At 55.0% G+C, this 15,997-nt stretch overlaps 1 protein-coding gene across 1 annotated transcript in view; it reads left to right on the top strand.

Moving 5' to 3' along the window:
• The window catches only part of GALNT9 (polypeptide N-acetylgalactosaminyltransferase 9), a 91,388-nt gene that overhangs the window by 8,671 nt on the left and 66,720 nt on the right, over window positions 1-15,997 (top strand). The window contains exon 2 of the mRNA XM_065889747.1: window positions 15,687-15,867. Coding sequence (XP_065745819.1) covers window positions 15,687-15,867 — 181 coding nt within the window. The remainder of the gene's footprint in view (window positions 1-15,686; window positions 15,868-15,997) is intronic.

The raw sequence follows: 15,997 nt of genomic DNA, 5'->3' as shown, positions 1-15,997 counted from the left end.
CTAGCGAGGAGCCAGGAGGCCACAGAGCTGTGTTCAGTGAACTTGGAGCCGTCGAGGGCGATTCTGAGGGTGGGTCGGGGACAGCCACTGCCGGTCTGATCTGTCCTGACTCGGCAGCCAGCCCGGCTCGCAGCGGATCTGCAGATTGGAGCCTGCAGACCATCCCCGAGCAGGAGCTGGTCTGCCTACTGCAGCCTCGCCCAGCCCTCCGTTCCCGCCTCCGCCCGCACCACGTAACTGTGGTCGCCGTACCTGCCCACGTCTGGCTGCACCTGCGCCACTCTGCCCTCGGGTCTTCTCGAAGGCACTTGACGGTGGGCCCATGACTCTCCTGTCTTGGTGGGAGTGGCTGGGATGCTAAACGTGGGGGAGAGAAACCCAAACGGCGGGGAAATGCGAATGGCCCCTGTGTCAGGAGACATTCGAGGACAAACAACACAAGCGCCCGTCGTCCCGAGTGTCACCTCGTTCAGCCCCACAGCAGCCCTGGGATGGGGGCTCTGCCCCCTTCACCCCGGGGGGGGCACACGAAGGCTGAACGTCTCGCCTGAAGTTAGGACGCGAGTGAAGGCGGGGTTTGAATCTTGGTGGCTTCGCTCCAGCCTCCAACTCAAACACATTCCAGCTTTATTTAGGGGGGAGGGGGAGGGGTCAGACCAGGAGCAAAATGAGACGCCGGACTCGGCCCCGGCCTGGCTCTGGGTCCTGGAGAGCCTGGCGCCACAGCTGTCCAGGGGCTCAGGTCTGAGGGGACATGAGTGGCTGATACACATTTAGAGAAGCCCTTGAGTTGAGACTTCCTAGTTGACGCCAGAGCGGATTAAGGCTTTTGGGGTTGTTGGGAAGGACTGAGTGTATTTTGCATGAGAGAAGGATATGAATTTGGGGGGCCAGTGGTGGAATGCAATGGGCTAAATGTCTGTGTCCCCCAAATTCCTATGTTGGGGCCCTAATCCCAGTGGGCTGGTGTCAGGAGGTGTGGCCTCTGGGATGTGGTTGGGGGAGGTGAGGTCATAAGCGTGGCCCCCATGATGGGATTAGTGGCCTCGTAAGAAGAGGAGGTCGGGGATCTCATTCTCTCTGCGTGCACACACCGAGGAAGGGAGCCCTGAGGGCGTAGCAGGGAGGCCGCCATCTACAAGGCAGGGAGAGGGTTCTCATCAGGAACCAAACTGCTGTCTTGATCTGGACTTCCAGCCTCCAGAACCGTGAGAAATAGATGTCTGCTGTTAGGCCCCCTGTCAGTGGAGTTGTCACGAAGGCCAAGCTGACTGAGCTGGGGGTGCCACGCCGTGGGGCACTCTGCATCTTCAGGGTCAGCGTGAGCTCTTACGCTCGTCCATCATTCTTTGTCTGGAAGGACACTCTCTCCAGACGGAGCATGGGGGCAACACCCCTGGCTCCAGTTCCGTTTCCTGCGGTGGGCGCCCGGCAGCGGCCCCTTCATTCATGTATATGTGCCCTCATTCATTCATTAATAAGCACCTACTATGCACAAGGTCCTGGGGCTCTGGCCTGAGTAAGGCGGGCAGCCCCTGCCCCAGGATGTCAGCAGCTAGGCCCAGGGTGGGGCCAGGCCCTCTGTACCCGTCCAGTGGGGCTAGGGGCACAGAGCCAGCCTCACTCTCTGGGCTGCCCAGGCTCTCGGCTCCCTGGGGACCTGAGTGTGGGCTCTGAGGTCTCCTCCTGCCTGTGACCCCCAGAGCGGGGCTGGCCTACGGGACAAGCATTTCCCGGGAGATTCTGCCGTCGGGACCGGAGCCCGATGCGGTGGGCGTGGGGAAGGTCGGGCCCCAGCCACCCTGACATCGTTGGGCAGCTTTGCTCAGAGCCAGGTCACCACTGAAGGGACAGGACGCCCAAATGTCCCCCGTACCCACTCCCCAGCAGTGATCAGGCCCAAATTTGGGGCACGTTGGCCCAAGAGCTGGCCGAGGGACATTCCACGGCCCGTGTGCTTTACAAAGTGAAGGAGCTAGGAAGCGCATTTCGCCAGATGTTTCCAGTCATCCCTTATCTCCCAGGCTTTGGCCCCATAAATATTCATATTAGTTGAACATGAATATTATGTATGAAGATTTATCAAATACCATATTAGTCTCAGTGAGAATATATTTTACAGGTATTGCCACGTCCTGCAAAATATTCATGGCTTCATAGTTTCAGAAGGGCAGTCCGTCTTCCCACTATTGACAATATGTTATTGGTTTGGGTCCCCAGGGAATCTTAAAAGACCTGTCTGTAAGGAAATTAGCCGTTGTGTTTGGAGAGAGTGGCTAACGCCGAAGCTGGGAGGGACGTTATCTTCGAAGGCGAACCAGGGGCTCTCGCTTTAATCTCCTCTTTGTAATCATCAAAATTAATAATCAGGCACGTTAAATCAGCCTAAGTTCTCATAGGGGAAGAAAAGAGGGAAGCCGGAGCCACCGTTGCCACCCCTCATCCCCCCAACCCCAAGGTCACGGGCACTGGAAGGACACCACCTAGAGCCTGGCAGGTGACGGGCAGGTGACGGGCAGGTGACGGGCAGGTGACGGGGGATTTCTGCACTGCGCACTGTGGAGTCCCGCTTGCTGGGTGATGTTAGGAGAGGGGACTGAGGGCCTCTTTGATCCGAGGGCAGCGTGAGGACCCACAACCCGGCAGTGCCCGTCTGAAGCCTGTCTCTGTTCTCTCGAGTGTCCTGGTGTATTGGCTGTGTGCTGGTCATCAGGAAACACGGAGTTGTGGCCTCACTGGAGGCCTGGACGGGCAGGATCTGTATCTGCGCCGTTCCCCAGGCCTCCCAGAGGCTGTATGCCCCACACGGGGGTCCATCTGGCCCTCTGACTTCCTTCCCCCTGTGCCCCCAAGTCCACAGAGTTCAGAACATCCTCCGGGGAAAAAGCACGTCCTGGATGCATCTCCCAGATCTCCAGTGTTCTCCACGCTCATCCCAGTAATTTCTTCCCGTCTTGTCAGATACTTAGTGCTTTTTCACAATTGATTTTGTTACTTTGTTTTAAATCTTAGTGGTTTTAGGGCGGCAGGTCAGTCCAACTGGCCTGTCCTGTCCCTATGGGGACCCTGCTGACGGAGTCCCCTTCTCTAGGCCGCCAGCGGCCGTGTGTCCCCAGGGGTGTCCCAACACCGAGGCTGTACCTCACGGGCCTGTCTAACCGGTTCCCAAAGGTGTCTTCATTCTGCTTCTTCCTCTCAGATTATCTTGTGACCGGCAGCCTCTCCATTTGGGCTGTTTCCTCTCTCAGAATATTGGCTGAAGTCACTATGACAGATGGAAATCAGTGATTCAAAGAGAAGCTGGAAGCTTGAAAGCCACGCTTCCTTCCAAGTTGAAAAATTGCAGTCGCCCACATAGCCCAGGTTTCTGTGCTGGAAGGAGTGGGTTGGCCAAGTGTGAAATGACTCTTCTGGGGAGAGGATGTTCCGGGGGGTGGTCCTCGGGAGCTGGCGGCTCCATCCACGTCCCGGGAAGGCTCTCGGCTCAGGGTGGGCAGCCAAGTCCTCCTTGGGTGGGAGGCCACTGGCTGGGGGAGGCGGCTTGGCCTTTCTTGTTGCAGTGTCCTCTTATTCCTAACTTGAACCCCCTTGCCTCTCTGGGTGAAGAATTCAGAGTCCTGACAAAAACCCCAACTGACATGACCTAACTGCACTGTGCTTTGTTTTTCTTGTGAACATGAAATCCCGAGGCTGGTAGATGTCCTCAAGAGCCCAACCCCATTTGAATTGTGGCTCCCCCCTTCCTCTCGTGTGGCATTCCACCTCATGGTCACACGACGGCTGCTCCAGCCCCAGACATTGAGTCCTAGTTCCAGGTAGGAGAAAGGGGGAAGGGCTGTAGATAAAAGGCAAAAACCAAAAACAAACCCCACATATACCAGCTGAGTCTCTGCGCCTTTTAGACACGTTTCCCAGAAATTCCACCCAGCGAATGCCATTTAAATTTTATTGACCAGATTTTGGTCACATGCCACTCCTGGCTGCAAGGTCAGCCCAGGGAGGCGAGCCTTTTAGCTGAATGCATTTCTCTCCAAGACAAATTGAGGTTCTACTAATAAAAAGGATGGAGAGAATAGATGCTGGCCAAGCAACCACAGGGTGTGCAGCTGGCCCTTTTCACCCTCCTACCCACCCCTCCCTCTCCCCCTCCCCCTCCTCCTTCCCTCTCCTATGAGCTTCCTGGGGCCGCTATAACAAATGACTGCAAACAGGGTAGTTTTAAACAACAGGAATTTCTTCTTTCACGGTTCTGGAGGCCGGAAGTGTGAAATCAAAGTGCTGGCAGGCTGATCCCTCCTGGAGGCTCTGAGGACGTCTGTTCCAGGCCTCTCCCCAGCTTCTCGTGCCCCCGGCAATCCTCGGCAGTCCTTGGCTTGTAGACGCCTAATTCCAGACTCTCTCTCCCTCATCACGTGGCTTCTCCTTCTGTAAGTGTCTCTCTAAATTGTAAGGATGCAGGTCGTCACATTTAAGACCCACCCTCATCCCGATGATTTCATCCAAAGTCCTTACCTTAGTTACATCTGCAAAGACCCTTTTTCCAAATAAGGCTACTTTCACAGGTTCCTTCTGGACAACGCCTTTGGGGCCACCATTCAACCCAGCACCCCTCTCCATCCGTCTAAACCGGGGGCACAACCTCTCGACCTCCAGGGCACCGTGCAAAACCTGCAGGGAGGGCGAGAGAGCAGAGGCCCTGCCTGGGGCGGGGGTGGAGCTCTTGGCTGCGGCCCATCGCTGCCCTGTGGAGAAGCAGGCCCGTGCGGCCAGCATGCCAGATCCTTCCAGAAAGCTGGAGTCAGGCTTCCACGTGAAACCTGATTTCCGAGAGCACCACGTGGGGAAAACACCAGGACCCACAGCAGCACCTCTGGGGCTTCATCCCCGCTCTAGCCCCGCTGGTTCCTCCTGTTGGCTGGTCCTCTGCAGGGTCCGGACCGTCCGCATTAGCTGAGGGTCCGCGTCCGAGGGTCCCGAGGCGTGTCCAGCTGCCGGGCACCTCAGAACCCAGGCACCTGCACTCTAGCCAGCTGCCCTGAGGTTCTGAGGTGCCCAGCAGCTGGAGAATCCCCGGGCCAGGGCTCATCTCCAGAGCACCTGGACTCCTGGGCCAGTGTACCCGGGCGCCTGGACTCCACGCCTGGCCCTGCCTCCACCAGCTCATGCGGCCCCTCAGCAGACGCCTTCCGCCTCTCCACCCCCCAAACCTCTGGGTCTGACAATCTGTGCTCCCGCCATCCCTGGGGCACCACGGCTCACGTGTGCTGACGGCAGATGAAAGGGTTTCGACGGCCCAGCCCAGGGCTACTGGCAAGGGCTGGTGAGAGCAGACCATCCCAAGACCCCAGCTCTGGGGACCTCCCCACCTTGGCGGGCAGGTCTCCAGCAAGCGCTCTGCCTGGTCCCCTGCCACATCCTGGGGACATCAGGGCCGCAGGGCAGAGGAGCGAGAGAGGCACCGCCCAGGACATTAGCTTCCCCTGCTGTTGCAGCAGCTTTGTCTGTCGAGTTCATTTCCTGGAGCTGCAGTGACAACTCACGTGCTGGGGACTTATCACCACGCAGATTTGTTCTCTCACAGTTCCGGAGGTCAGGAGCCCAAAATGGGTTTCCCTGGGCTACGGTCGGGGTGTGGGCAGAGCCACGCTCTCCGAAGGCTCGAGGGGAGGATCCTTCCCGCCTTCCCTGCCCGCTGAGTCTCCACGTCACAGGGCTCCCTCTCTGTCTCTGTCAAACCTCCCCCAACCCTCTCCATTCAGGGACACTTGTGATGGCATTTAGGGCCCTCCTGGGTAACCCATCTCTGCCCGTCTCAGGGGTCTTAACTTAATCCCACCTGCAAAGTCCCATTTACCATTTAAGGCAATGTGTCCACAGGTTCTGGGGATTAGAACCTGCTATCTTTGAGAGCTATTAGCCCACCACACCGGTCCCGGCTAACTAACAGATAGAGACCCTATTTGTTACTTAACTTATGAGATTTTTTTCCAAAATATGAATGAGTTGCTGATATGTAGAGAGATGAATCTGTGCTGCTGCTTTCTCTCGAAAGTCTAGAAGATCTGATGTCTTTGGACCTGTTAGATCTGGAGCGGTAGTCCCTGCAGGTGGGATGTGTGCACCCACTCACCGCAGTCCCCACCCCTCCCTATTGCCCTATGACACATGCCGAACGACAGTCCCTATTTATCATGAAATGCCATTGTCACTTTTCTCGGGGCACAACAAGAGAAAGCATCTGGGAAACGGGCTCCAAACTCCTCCCCTCAGCTCCTGAGTCGTCTCCTCAGTTGCACCTTCCTGCTGTCCTGCCTTCCAACCCAGAGTCAGTCCCCTGCCCCCCGCGTGAATAGGGTCTCCCACCCGCGCTCGGATAGAGACATCTCCTCGCCACCGCGTCTTCCAAATTATCTCTTGTAATTAGAAAAGTGTGCTCCCTCAGGTCGTGGGAAAGGAACTTCAAATGATTATTCCATAAAAGCAGAATTGCTGTGGGCGATCGGCGGTCTTTCACATAAGTGCACGATCCCTGCCAGTTACCGCAGAGATGATGAATTTGAGACGGTTCACCCAGGCCCTCAAACGGAAGACACTTTACCTCTGGAAAGTCAAATTGTTGCCTCTGAAGCCAAATGGGTTTCACCAGAGGTGTCCCCTCGGGCTCTGGGCCAGAGCAGCAGAGCAGAGAATGTTCTGGAAGCAGTGGGCACCCCGATGGGCACTCCATCAGTAGAAGCATGCTGGGACTTTGGATTTGGAAAGGGCCTTGAGTTGTGCCTGCCCCTCGGAGCCTTGCTTTCCACCCGACCTTGACGACTTGCTTCCTACAGCTCGGGACCCACCTCTGCCCCCTCCGCCTGGGCTCCCAGCTATCTGGGCCCCTGGGAGAGCCACCCACCCACCAGGCCTCTGTGCTGGGGCCTCAGGCCCTGTTCTGCCTTGGCCAGCTCAGCTCCTGTTTACCTGGGCTGGGCTGGAGTGCACCTGAGTGGGCCACCCACCCGGGCTGGGATGGAGAACACCTGAACGGGCAGCCTCCCTTTGTGGAGACCAAGACGGCCCTCAAAGCCCTTATTCTTGGTGCTCAAGACATCAGAGGAGGGGGCTGTGTCTCCTGGTTATTAATCTTCCTGGGGCACATGCCCACCGTTGGCCAGCGTCCAGGGGATGAAGTGTCTCATTGGAACCCTGTGGCGGAGAAGGCAGGCCACATGGGTGACAGCCATGGAGAGGGCCGGTTCCTGAAAGAACCAGAGAGGGTCTGCTGAGGTCGGGGGGAGAGAGAGGGAGGGAAGGCACTGGGTCACCCATGCCCACAGGCCACCTTGCCCGCAGGGAGCCTTCATCCCCTCCCACCTGGACGCCACCACCAGACCGTCAGACTCAGCACAGGCCCCTCCGAGCCCCCTCCACCTGATGGTTAGTGTTCCTGGCCCTTCTGTGGGCCCCTTTCCTGCAGGTTCAGAAAGCTCCCCGGAGGCTCCAGGAGGCCGTGTCTGAACCCCCAACCCCAGGCTGCGGGGGCAGCTGCCCTGTGTCTTCCCGTGAGCGTGGCTGACCTCAGCACACTGGCCCACGATTGCGTTTGTGTGACTGTCTCCTGCCCGGACAGTGAGCCCCTTGAGGGCAGGCATTGTGCCTGTTCCCCCGGGAACCTACGCACAGCACCTGGCACGGATCCTGGCATTTGAGATGCTTCATATATTTTTGATGAATGGTTGAAGGAATAAATGGTACAGCCACAAGATGAGATTTTATGTTCGCAGTCATAAAAAGTTACGCTTCCGCAGAATTTTTGTGACATAAGAAAATGCTTAGGATGTAGTGATAAGAGCAGAATGCAGACTTGTATATGCATCATGTGTATTTATTAAACTTAGTTGAAACTATTATAGACAATCTTATAGAAATAATCTAGAGCACTGAAATACCGGTATTGGTTTTCCCTGTGGAGTGAGACCCTGGGTAGTCCCGTGTGTGTGTGTGTGTGTGTGTGTGTGTGTATGTGTGTGTGTGTGTGTGTCTTCAGAATTTTCTGCAATAAGTATTTATGATCTTTTCAATCAGAAGAAATGCACTTTCTAATTAGAGAAGTAAGAACATATATTGCTGGCAACAATATAAAACAAATCTAAACTTTCTGGAAAGTGATTTGGCACCAAGATCCACAAAAATATTTTATCCTTGACCCAGTAGTTCAATATCTGAAATAAGGAAACAAACCTAAATGCATAAAATAAATAAATAAGTAAATGTACAAGCACATAGGAACTGTTAAGTAAATGTTTAAATATCATGGTGCTTTAAAAGGTGATTATTAATTGTAATTATTACCGAGTCACATATAAGAGCGTAGGAGACACTGACAATAACTTTAAGTGGCAGCGAAAGCAGGACGCAGAATTGCCCCTTGGTGCCCCCCTCCGGCCCCTCCCCAAGGGCAATGCAGAAGCGGGGAGCCAGTGGGCGCCAGGGAAGTCTGGGTCGTCCGATTCCCACTGAGCTGGAGAAGCTCCCTGAATGCCAGTTGGCAGCTCATCTTTTGGGAGAGATGTGAGGCCCCTGTGGGTGTGCAGAGGGGCTCCATAGGTCTCCCGACCAGGGCTGTGTTCAGTCTGGATGCTGTGATGTGGCTGCACCTGTTATCCACCGTCACCGGGTCGGGCCCCGTGCCATGCTGACTGTGGGTGTTCCCAGCACCATCCCTGCCTCTAACCTTGACTGGCATTCCCCCCCTACCCACAGAGGGAGCCCCTTACCTGCCTGGAGGGGAAGTGTGCGACCAGGAGCACCGTGGGCCAGCAGGTGCTGGGAGAGCCTCCTGTGGCTCACCTGTAGTGTGGGCCTGAAGCTCACCCCCGCGCCCCCACCTGCCTGGGCAAAATGGAAGCCAGGTGTATTTCACTAAAATGCTACCATGAGGATGCATCCTTCCTGCCCAGGGTGTAGTGCAGGACCTTCCTTTCATGAGATGGTAGTAATAGTGACAAGTAATTGTAATTAAAATGTCCTTGATGTCAAAGTGAAAAGCTGGTGACCTTTCTGAGTCCCCTCTAAGAAGCTTCTTTGAGATGCTTTGAAGTTTACAGCACGTGGCTAAGAGGCTGGGCTCGCCACCTCCTGGCTCTGTGGCCATGGCGAGCCTCGGTGGTCTCCTCCGTGAAGTGGGGAGATGAAGGCGCCTGGCATAGAAGAAGGGTCCGTGGGGAGTAACGGAAGCAGGTGTGGGTAGTGCCTGGCACGGGCGGGCCAGTGCGGCGAACGTCGGCTCTGACCTCCAGTCCCAGAACTGCGTTGAGGATGCTGGCTTTTGTTTCTTCTGTCAGAAAAGCTGTCCGACAGAAGTTTCCGAGCTAATGAATGCAAATTTCCCATTGTTCTCAAAATCACAGCTATTCAAGGACGAAATGACAAGTTTGCGGCACCCTCCACTGGAGGAGGAGGGGGAGGGTTTCAAACAGGAAAAACAACCCCTCTGCTCCTGTTAAGGAAGCCGGTGCCTCTGGAATCTGCACCCACATCCGCACAGGTCAGCCTGACGATGGCCTGAGCGTCCATCGGATGTGAGGGATGCTGCACCTTGGCACGTGCAGTTCTCAGGATCCACTGGCTGCAGGTCACGTCCCAGTGGGCGGTGTGAGTGGTGGGTCTGTGTGTTCGTTTCCTGGGGCCACCCTAACAAAGCACCACAAGCGGATGGCTGAAACAAGAGTCATTCGTTCCCTCACGGTTCTGGAGGCCAGAAACCTTGCAGCCAACGTGTGTGCAGGGCCACGCTCCCTCTGGAGGCTCCAGGGGAGGGTCCTTCCTGCCTCTTCCAGCTCCTGGTGGCCCCAGGTGTCCTGCGCTCGTGGCCACATCACTCCCAACACCGCCTCTGTGGTGTCATGGCCATCTCCTCTGTGTGTGTCTGTGTCCAAAATTCCTTCTTCTTTTAAGGGGCTCAAGTCATTGGGTTAGAACCCACTCCAATTCAGGATGCCCTCATTGTAATTGACTACATCTGCAAAGGCCTATATCCAAATAAGTTTGCACCGATGGGACCCAAGCGTCAGGACTTGGGCGTATCTCTGGGGGCCACAGTTCAACCCAGAACCGTCTGGGGAATCTGGTTTCTTGCTCTTTCAGGGGCCCTCGCACCGAGGCTGGCTAATTGGAGCAGGAGCCCCAAGAGGCAGGGCAGGAACGAGGGCACTTTGCTGCCTCCCCACACCCCCACCCCCAGCCCTCCGGCCCCAGCCCCGCCCCTGCCCCACCCCGGCCCCAGCCCCGCCCCACCCCCGGCCCCACCTCCGGCGCCCCCCCCCGCCCCCCCCCCCGGCCCCAGCCCCGGCCCCCCCGGCCCACCCCAGCCCCAAACCCGCCCCAGGTCCCATCCCGGCCCCACCCCCGGCCCCACCCCCTGCGGGCTGCTTGGTGATGCCAGGAACTGAGAGATGTGAGGACAAAAGCCCAGTTGCAGGCGTGGCTCCAGCAGGCCTTGGCAGGCCCTACCTGGCCATCGGTTCAGTGGGCCTCAGACCCTGCAGTAACGGCCGAGCCATCTTTAATCTTGACAATTTTCTTCTCTCTCCGTTTGCCCTCATTTCCCGGGGGTACCAATCAATCCCGCCTCTTAGAAGGAATTCTTTGGGAGAAGAGATGTGAGTCAACGCTGGGACACGAGAAAAAAGGTGGGATGAGAGCTCCGGGAACACTGCGGGGAAGCACCGATGTGCACGACTTTCCTCGAAAACGAAACGAGATCCGTGGGTTCTCAATCAGGCGAGCGGTTACATGTCTTTACTGCTAAAGACTGCTAAAGACTGCGACGGGGGCTATCAGAGACCCGCGGCGGGCAGCTCTGACCCCTTGCCTCCCCGCAAGGGTGCTCTGGGGGGCCAGCCTCTGAGAGCCGCTGCAGCCTCCTCTGGGTCGGCCATCTCCGCAGAGCCAAGAGGGCCCAGGGTGAGGCCCAGAAGGTGCCGACCCAGGATCCTCCCCTTGCTTCCAGCCCCACTGGAGCCCAAAGGCCGGGTGTGCACCACGTTCTCGCCTGCAGTGCGTCTTGTACCCGTGGCGGGGTGAAAGGCGGTGAGCGCCTGTTCCACGGCAGAGGTCCTCCGAGTGGGGTCCCCAGCCGGCAGCGTCACGCCCTGGGGGCTTCTCAGAGGTGCCAGTTCTCCGGCCCACCCCGGACCTGCGGAATCGGATGCTCCGGGTGGGCGCCTGCAGTCTGTGTCCTCCAGGGGTCGCTGCCCACGTTTGAGAACAGCCATCTAAGGGCAGCTGTTGCTCCGCGGAGCCCCCGCCTCCAGGGCCCAGCAGGAGAGTGTCCCAGGGGTACAGCCCCTTGGGGTCGGCGTGCTGGCTCCCTGCCCACCCTCTCTGTCCGTCGGGCGCAGTCATTCATTCTCCATCCACTCTCCCAGCTCACGTCCCTCCGGGCTCCGTGGCTGCTGGGAGATCAGCAGTGAAGAGCACGGACAAGGCTCCCGGCGCTTTGGTTCCAGCGATGGCCAGTGTCCAGCTGGTCCCACCAGCACGTCCGCAGCGGTGTTTTGTGGTCATTTGCGGACGTGGGCACCTGGCAAATGGCTGATTCAAGGAGCAAAGTCGTGGAGGACTTTGAGAGACGGGGACCCTGAAGGCGGGCGTCTCCTTGAATCTTGCACCCCAGGCACCTCCCTCTAGTCCCAGCTCTGCCGTGAGGAGTGTCTGCAAGAGGAAACTGGCCCCTGTCTCACGAGGCAGGTGACTCGGAAGCTCCTGGGAGAGTCAGCAGCACCTTCCCTTGATGCCACACCGCCTGCGCACAGGTGCAGGTTCTGGCGCTTGCAAACTGTGTGACCTTGAGCAGGTCACTGGACCTCTCTGTGCCTCAGTTAACTCATCTGCAAAATGGGGTGAATTATAGCCCTACCTCACAGGGGTGTTGTGGGGAATGAATGAGCTGGTATCTAAAGGACACATGCTAGCTACCGTTATCATCCTTATACGTTCATCTTAAAAAGCTGTACAGAAAGTCAAGTTGCAAACCTAAAGCAAACCAAAATATGCATACTTCGGGGAAATTAACAGAGTATCACAAAAGCAATCAATACTGCCTTGACATTTGGAAGTTCTTCACTAAGTGCACGGGTTCAGTTAGTGATAGAATTCCACTTCAGTCCTCATGGGCCCTCATTGCTTGTCTCCACAGTGAATAATATTAACATACTCACAGTGTGGCAAATGTGGACTCCTCTCTCGTTTTGGAATCAACCCATGGACAAATCTGTGGAAAGCCCAGCCGCAGTTACAGAGCAAAATGTAGATGTTACAAATGATCTCTGACACCATAAAAGGGATGGCACAGCTAAGCGGGAGACGCAAAGGAAGTATGTTAATGTCTTTTTCCTTTGCGATTCAACATTTTATTTATTTATATTGTGGTAAGAACACTGAACATGAGATCTGACCTCTTAACACATTTTTAAGTGCACAATACAGGATTGTTAACGAGGCACGGTGTTGTACAGCAGAGCTCTAGGTTTATTCAGAGGTGTGTGTGTGTGTATCCCTGGAACAAATATATATAACTGAAACTTTATACCCATTGAACAGCAACCCCAGGAGTATGTTAATTTCTCCTGTAACCTGGTAAGGAGTCCATAGACAGCAGCTAAAGTTGATACTTCCAGAAATAGAGTCTTAAGTGTTCCTTTTAAGGTCACAAAAGTAACCACCAGAACAGCTAAAAATAATAACATAGCTAAGAAAAATCAAGGGAGGCAGGAACGGGATGTAGGCGGTAGGGGAAATGGACTAAATCCTCATCTTTCATGCCAGGAAGTCAAGGGAAATAGTCTCTGGCTGACAAAAACTAGACCCATAAAATTACTCTGCGTGTCCACGGTGGACAAAATGGGAAGGCCTAACACCAGAAAAAGTCATTTCCTTTGGAGAGAGGGAGAGAGCACAGGAAGCGCTAGCTCTTCATTTTATAGCTTTTTCTGGGTGGTTTGAATTTCTCAGCATGTGCATATTTTACTATTGTAAGTGGAACCTGGCGTGATGGCCTCAGCCACGCTGCGGGGGCCCGGCTGCAGCAGGCGGTCCCACCCGGGGCAACCCCTGCCCTCCGGCCACCTGAACGCACTCTGAGGCTGGGCTGCCACGAGCAGTGAGACTCTCTCTTCAGGTTTGGAAGCACATTTGCCTGTGGGAGACGTCTATTTACAAACCTTTCAAAGAAACTGCAAGCACAGTACAGACGTTTAAAAACAGCATGTTTATATATATATATATATATATATATTGCAGTATTAAGATAAGTGATTTGTGTCATGTGATTTTTCAATTTTACATCCAGTGAGTATCCTTCAGTCCTACATAGATACCAACGCTACATTTGTCATTTACAATGGAGTATTCCCAGGACTTCCCTGGGGGTCCAGTGGTTAAGACTCTGTGCTCCCAATGCAGGGGCGCGGGTTTGATCCCTGGTCTGGGAACTGGGGGAGGGGGTGGTCCCTGGAGCCTGCGGCCTTGGCTCTGGTGATCAGAGGAGCCCCCGGCTGTGTGGAGGATGGAGGTCGGCTCCCCCCCCTGCCCTCGCTGGGAACCGCTAAAAGACAAACTGAGGCATATTGCAAATTTTAAGATTGAACATGGGAACTCCCTGGTGGTCCAGAGGTTAGGTCTCCAGGCTTCCACTGCAGGCGGGCGTGGGTTTGGTCCCTGATTGGGATCCCGCATGCGCACTGCCAGCCAAAAAACAAAAAGGATTATATTTGGACAAAAATTGATTGGAATGGGGCAACCTAGAACTGGAGGTGGTTAGCAGCGCCCCACCCATAGCAGCTGGAGAAAGTATAGATTAAGCGCTGAAGCAAAGCAAAAGTGATCGTTAACTGGTATGGCTTAAAGCCCAGCTGTGAGTGGTTGGCTGTGATTGGCTATGCGTGATTGGCTGTGTGTGGTTGTCTGTGATTGGCTGAGATTGGCTGTGTGTGGTTAGCTCTGTGTGATTGGCTGTGTGTGGGTGTCTGTGATTGGCTGTGTGTGATTGGCTGTGATTCTCTGTGTGTGATTGGCTGTGTGTGGTTGGGTTTCCATTTCGTAACCTTGAGGCATTCCCAGGCTTAGGTTTGGGTTTGTTTGCATGTAGGCCATGTATTAGACCCCCCAGACAAGTGGCCTCCTTGTTTAACTAACTTAAAAACCTAAGGAGGGAGAGGATGTCACAAAAGAAGATCCTGGTACCCAGTGTGAGGCAGCATATGACATCAATGTTAGATATTTCCCTGAGTTTATACTTCTAGTGGCCTGAGCTAGGACCAGAGACTTCTCTGTGGAAGATAATAACTGCATCTCTGGGATGGGAATTCATCCCAACTCTTTCTGGCTTAAACTTCTGCTCCCCGGACCTCACTCCCAAAACCAAGATGCCCCAGACTCATCCATCCCAGAGAGAGCAAGGGGTGTTGTCCTTGCTAGATTGGCACTGCTCTGATCCCTGGCATCAGGGGGATGGTGTCTCCTCTCCTGGCACAAGTGACCAAACAGAACATTCCAGAAAACACTCCTTTGGCCTGGCCTGACCTTCTCAGGCACCCACACATGCACACACACCCTGGTCATCCCGGGAGGGCTCCTTTTCAGCCAATGCCACCTTGCACCCCGGTGGTCCCTGCTCTCGCTGCTGTCACCATAGAGTAGCTTCCTCTGTTCTTCCAGTTTTGCAAATAGAGTCGTACATGTGTTTTCCTCTGTGTCTTCGGAGGCTTCTCGCTCAACGTAATGCTTTTGAGACTCATCCAGATTGTTGCATATTTGGTAGTTCCTTTGTTTTTATCCCAAAGTAGCGTTCCATTGTGTGGATGTACAATTAGTTTAAATTATGAAGACCAACAACTTCAAGGATTGGTGAGCACGTGGGGCAGCTCCTTTGCATTTTTTAAGTTAATTTATTTTTATTTTATATTTTTAAAAAACCCATGGGAGTTCCCTGGTGGTCCAGTGGCTAAGACTCCTTGCTCCCAATGCAGGGGGCCTGGGTTCAATCCCTGGTCAGGGAACTAGATCCCTCATGCATGCTGCAACTAAGAGTTCGCATGCCACAGCTAAAGACCCCGCGGCAATGAAGACCCGGGGCAGCCAAAATAAATAAGTAAATATTTTTTAAAAATAGCTTTTGCTTCTTAGGACAGTTTTGGGTTTATAGAAACGTTGAGTGGCGGGTACAGAGAGTTCCCATGTAGCCTAGCCCCGGCCCAGTTTCTCCTGTTATTAACACCTTGCGTTAATGTGGTATATTTGTTACAATTAATGAACCTGCACTGACGCGTCATGATCACTGAAAGTCCGCAGTTTACATGAGGGTTCACTCTCGGTGCCGTACTCGCTCTGGGTTCGGACAACTGTATATGGACATGCACCCACCATTACAGAATGATACAGAGTAGCTTCACTGCCCTAAAAATCCTCTGTGCTCTGCCTAGTCATCCCTCCCCACAAACCCCGGCAACCACTGATCTTTTTACTGTCTCCATAGCTTTGCCTTTCCTGCAATGTCCTAGAGCTGGAATCCTGCGGTATGCGAGGAATTTGCTGAGTTTGCACCTGATAAAAGGGCCTTTTAGGGTGAGGCTGGGAGAAGGGCGGGGGAAGGACACGGTAGGTCCTGGGACGTGCCTGACCCCCTCTTTTCTCCTTTCCGCCAGGGCTCGCCAAGCCCATCGGTCTGGTGGAGGGGCCGGGCGGCCTGGGCCAGGGCGGCATGGCGGCCACACTGCGAGACGACAGCCAGGAGACAGAGGGCAAGTTCGAGGAATACGGGTACAACGCACAGCTCAGCGACCGCATCTCCCTGGACAGGACCATCCCTGACTACAGGCCCAAAAAGTGAGTACGCCGCCCCTCCCACAGACACCTCCAGGCAGCCCCCCGCAGGCCTGGGCTCCTGGCACCCAGATGTTCACAGGATCTGCTGGACAGGCAGAGCGGAGGGAGGGGGCCCCTGGCAGGTGGGGCC

This window comes from Phocoena phocoena, chromosome 13 (assembly GCF_963924675.1).
Source record: "Phocoena phocoena chromosome 13, mPhoPho1.1, whole genome shotgun sequence".
NCBI lineage: Eukaryota > Metazoa > Chordata > Mammalia > Artiodactyla > Phocoenidae > Phocoena > Phocoena phocoena.
Note: the sequence above shows the minus strand (reverse complement) of the source record. Positions and strands in the feature narration are given on the sequence as shown.